Source organism: Theobroma umbraticum, unplaced genomic scaffold (assembly GCF_002168275.2).
Source record: "Theobroma umbraticum cultivar Fairchild unplaced genomic scaffold, ASM216827v3 scaffold_95.0, whole genome shotgun sequence".
In the NCBI taxonomy this organism is placed as follows: Eukaryota; Viridiplantae; Streptophyta; class Magnoliopsida; order Malvales; family Malvaceae; genus Theobroma; species Theobroma umbraticum.
This window is the reverse complement of record NW_018397257.1, coordinates 11308571-11313763: the sequence shown is the minus strand read 5'-3', so window position 1 is coordinate 11313763 and position 5193 is coordinate 11308571. Positions and strand designations below refer to the sequence as shown.

Here is a 5193-nt window from a genome sequence, read left to right as displayed (position 1 = left end):
CATGGAATTGCTTTGAAAAGCTGCAATTTCCATTGGAGGTTGGGGCTGCTATACGAGGGAAACAATCAGATTTGATCCGATAATAAAAAGATCTTAAGGCTTTAAACTGATCTTAGCTCAATATCCACATATAAAGGAAATTGCATCATGTGGGGGTAAGACTGTAGTGTAGTTACTATAGTACCTTAAAGCTTGTTCAAAATTCCAAGTGAAACATTTCTTATAGAAATGTTTACATAAAGCTTTGTTGAGGGCAGGAATTGTATACTGGAACTGGTGATGATCAAAGAAATTTAGGTAGCAAAACGAAGTTAAACGGGGAAACAAGCTAAGGTAAATCAGGGTGACGGTATCTCAATAATTCTGAAGGTAGACAAACATGTCTAGGTGAAAAGGACCGGTTCTTGACGCTAGATAGTCCTCTCACTCACGTGAGTGGTTTTCCAATTTACTCCCAGGTTGGACGAGCAAGCATGTCCTTGTCAATTTTTATTTTTTCCTCCAGCTCTGTCAGTGGAATGCTATTAGCAACCATCCAATCTTTATCTCTCACCCTGGTGGGCTGTAAAGACCGTGTGAAGTCTTATGCCCGTCTATAAATAGATGGAGTTAGGATGCTAGAAGATCCCACAACATAGCCATGGCTAAGCTTAGGAGCAGCAGCAAGAAGAAGAATGGGATTGTGAAGTTCAAAATTGTTGCAGAGAAGCTACAAAAGAGTCTTTCATTAGGAAGGAAATGGAACTCCGCCCATGTGCCTGAAGACGTAAAGGAAGGACACTTTGCTGTGGTTGCGGAGTGTGGAGAGGAACCGAGGAGATTCGTGGTTCCCTTGAGTTACTTGACACATCCGAGGTTCTTACTGCTCTTGGAGCAAGCAGCGGAGGAGTACGGATTCGACCGTGAGGGAGCCCTGACGATCCCTTACCGTGGAAGTGAACTTGAGAGGATACTAGCTGAGCAATGGCAAGAAGGGGACTCGAATGCTAATGTCAGCTGGGATTCCTGTGAAGCCATGATGCAAAGCTATTGAAAAAAAGAAAGGAGAGAACTCTAGCTGGTTATATATAACTTGATGAATTTTTCCATCACCTGTTGTTACTTGGTCTTCCTTGTAGACTGCATGAATTGCTTTCTTATCTATATTTTGCAATTCATGTTTGGGGTAACTAAATGGAATGGAAAACAAAATCCTACTTCTTGTGTTATTAATCTTACGCATTCATTCATTAGGAAAGTAGTACTATCTTGTTACAGGCAAGCTCTCGACCAATTCTTTAGCCTCATAGGGCAAAGGGAACCGAATATAAGATCTAGCAGAGCCTAATCAATGACATTTTGAAAGACCAAAAGTGGTGCATTTTTGTCTTTTAATAAATTGGGGAGTGAAGATTTGAACTTAAAACCAGGCCATTTCAGAAGAAAACGAGCACTGGCAATGAGGCCAATGTCTCCACAGTCGAAAAACTTGATGAGATCAGAAACCAATTCTGATAAAAGATCAATTACCCAATTGATAAAAAATAGATGAGGGTTATTTCCATTAATGGGAATGGAGGAAGGACGATGAATCAAAGCTCAATTGTTTAAAGCAGATTCTTTAACCTGTTACTTTGACAGGCTTCTTGATTACTAGCTGTAAGTTGCAGATTAATCAACTGATACACAGCTTCCAAAGATGACAGACAACATGCCATGAATTAAACTTGGATTCTTCCACCAAAGTTAAGGTAGTATCATTGTGACCTTGTCCCTGGTGACCTGTGCGCTGGTGACCTTGTAAGTTTTGCATGGTGCTGGTCCTCCACTACAGGTATGGATGTTTATGGTCTGGTGTGAGACCTACGGGGAATTGCTTATTTGATTTGGCTGATGTGTGTGTCGAAGCTTAAGTTTCATTGTGGATGCTGAATCGAGTCAGTGGTGCTCTGCTGCTAATGATTGATCTGATTTGGGTTGGTAGCGTCAGGATCCTTGATATGTAGGTTGAATTGATGTTTAGGATCCGTCATGCATCTTGTGTTTTCTGATAGAACGGTGATCCTTTTGTAATGCTTGGAATTTAAGTTGATATGATAGCAACTTAAAATCTGGAACTGATCTCGTCTTACAGGAAACTGTTCATCCGTTGTTGATGAATGGAATGTTTAATTTTCAAAAAAAAAACTTGTGTTCTAATGCTGAGCCAAAAAAAAGAAAACATGTGCTCTAAGTCCTAATCGGGACACGCATTACCCATTTGTCGGAAGAGGAATACTGCAGTGCAACTCAAACCTGCAGGAAAATCTATGCATACCTTTCCTGGCCCTGCCCTCCTTTTAATCACATGCATGAGATAAGCTTGAGATAGGATCGTATTTTTGTTGATTGGATTTCTTTTTCTCAACTAATCATGCGAATTTTAGTGGGTATCAGGAAGTGATACATAATCGAGACCATGATAAAGACCACCAGATTTGAGTTTAATACGAGAAAAAAGCAAAGATTTAACAGGTATCATAAAAGAAATATACAAACTCATCCAAATTTATCACCATGCAAAAGATATTTTGATTCTGTTGAGTCTAAATTTGACAAGCAATTAGACTGTAAAAGCATTTGTTTCCTGGTAGATATGCACAAAATCGAAATTCTCTGATTGTTTCCAGTGGCAATCGAGTACAGGCCTTGCAACAGCATGTAATGTTGTCTTGAGTCTTGAAAATCGGCTCCCATTTGGCCATATCCCATAGATAATTATAGTGAAAAGGCCTATCATAGACTACAGAATGGAACATTGCATACTTGTATAACCTTTCCAAAACATTCAACCCAACATTCTTCTCGTTCAACATAGCTTACAAGCTAGGCTAGCCCACCACTTTACCACAAAAAGGTTGTCTCTAAATATTAGAATTATTGTAGATGATGGAACAAGACTCAAGGCAATGTAAAAGAAATATACATATATATATCAGATTCAAAATGCATTTCAATCATCTTGGGAAGAATATGTTGCTTTCCACTGTTTAAAATTTGATGTAATTGGGAAGCCCCGGGCTCCCCATCAGCTAGCTGGTAATTAGAGGGGAGGGTCCATGACAAATTTTGCACATGAAATTGTTTAACCGCACCTCCATTGCTTCGTCAGATTAGATTTGAAGTGTTTTGGGATCCCACATAAAGATGAGCTGAAGGGAAAAGTGCAAAACTTCGTCGACATACACATGTATAACATGACAGAGAGACCCCATTAGGATCAATATCAATGTCTATTCTGCTGTTTTTAGATATTTATGGGCTATGACTTGTCTGCTAGCATCTAGTCTAGACTCCAAAGCAACATCGGTCACTATTAAAATTGGCCCACAGGAGGCAATAGATAGCTAAAATTGGATTTTGCAAGCATGGTTCCCATTAACATTTGAGTTTGTGGGCCTTTTAACACTATGTTTTTGGTTGGAAGGCAAAAAGGTATGCGAAGAAAAGATAAAAGAGAGGAAGGATTTGATATGAAAAATGAAAAGTAGAGTGAAACTGATAGCTAGCCTTCATACTTGTTCCAATGGAGCGAAGTACTATGCTAAAGAAAGAAATATGCTAACAAACTGGAGTGACCAAATGAGAGGCTCGACAACATTTACTGTTGGAATGGATATTTCTGGCAGCTACCTCCCATGGCGTTGTCACATGTGCTTGTGTGATATGAGTTCAAGATTGTATCTCACTACCTACTAGCATTTTACCTTGCGATGTTCTGCTGTTGCAGGGATTTCTATGAAGATGAGGAATAAGTGCACAAGATCGCCACGGTTAAATTATTTGTCTATGCTATTAACGTTTAAGGTTTAAAAGTTAAAATTTTTTTATTAATAATATAAAATTAAATGCGATGTAAAATTTAAAAAAAATTTATCAAGTAAGGACAGAGGATTTTTATTCTGTTTTACCTGTTCGTGGAAATCAAATTGATTTGCGATGACACTATGCTAAAATTAGAATTAATGTATAAGATAGGACTTAATTAGGTTGAGGGGGAAAATCAATGCTTGGGGTTTTCTTACCTAAAGAGAAACATAGAAACTGGGTTTGGGTTTGTATTAGGTTTTAAAACTCTAGCCAGCTTCTGCAAGCCGGACTTACCTGTTTCTTTAGTTGGAACCCAATCACATAACATGCAAATATAATATAATTAAAGATCTTATTATATCTAATTAATGCCTCACTTGAAAATCCATTGAGTTTGGACAAGTGCGAATTATACTTCCCTGTTTTGTTTAAACTCCTCTTTTAACAGTAAAGATCACTAATTACCCCTGAACCATCCCAAAGAGATCCCAGGACCTAGGGCCTTGGAGGGCATTGAACCTGCTTCGCATGCCATAATTTCGGCAGAGCTTGAAGGAGAATTATACAATCGAGATGAAGATTGTCCATGTTAGAAAACTTGGAAATGATGATAATTAGGCCATGAATCATGAATCTTGATTACGCCATTAATCTTAAGAATTCCCACCCTAACAAAAAGTATGGAAAATTTGGCAGCATGAACATAGTTTCACGTCAATGGATGATGAGGCAGGCAAGGTGTAGGTAGAATACACGGTAAAAGTACAAATTGCCAACACGTGGGGAGCAATGGTCGATAGTCCCATGGTAGAACTAGCTTGGGTACAATCATTGGAGACATATCCTAACGATGCTTTCAACCATTTGAAGGAAAGAAGTTAATTAACCCAATACTTTGTTCTACCAAGTGAAAACAAAAAGACACATGTAGCTCTGTCCTTCCTTTAGGAGATGGTTGTGTAGATAAGCTAAAAAGGTATGATAGAACCATTTGGCAGGGTCCATGGAAGGAAGAGAGATCGGATCTAGCTGTCTGTCATTAGTCACCAGATATTTTTTGAGTTGGACATGGAAACCCCATTTCCTGAGAAGACAACAGCATTATTGCAAATGGCCCACGTCGAGCCAACACCTTCTTTAAGCATCAAAGCCCATCCGCCTGTCTGTTCCGTAGGCTAGTTTTAAGTTTGTTGAGATTTCATTTTCTAGGGTAAGTGATTTCACCCTTCCATTCTTGTGAATGGAGAAAATGAGGAAGAAGGGGGGTCCTGCTTGGTATGTTGACCAAATATTCTCCATTAAATACACACATATATGGGATAAAAAAATACGCAAAAATGAAAGAGCTGAAACTACTTTTCAATT

General features: G+C 38.7%; 1 protein-coding gene across 1 annotated transcript; it reads left to right on the top strand.

The window, feature by feature from the left end:
• The first annotated feature begins 526 nt into the window (after positions 1-526).
• Positions 527-1240, top strand: LOC110412738 (SAUR-like auxin-responsive protein family). Its single transcript, XM_021423355.2, has one exon. The coding sequence runs from the start codon at positions 641-643 to the stop codon at positions 1031-1033; it is 393 nt and encodes a 130-aa protein (XP_021279030.1). The 5' UTR covers positions 527-640; the 3' UTR covers positions 1034-1240.
• The last annotated feature ends 3953 nt before the right edge of the window (positions 1241-5193 follow it).

Excerpts from the sequence above, each read along its gene's own strand:
- LOC110412738 (XM_021423355.2), top strand. The coding sequence starts at position 641 with ATGGCTAAGCTTAGGAGCAGCAGCAAGAAGAAGAATGGGATTGTGAAG.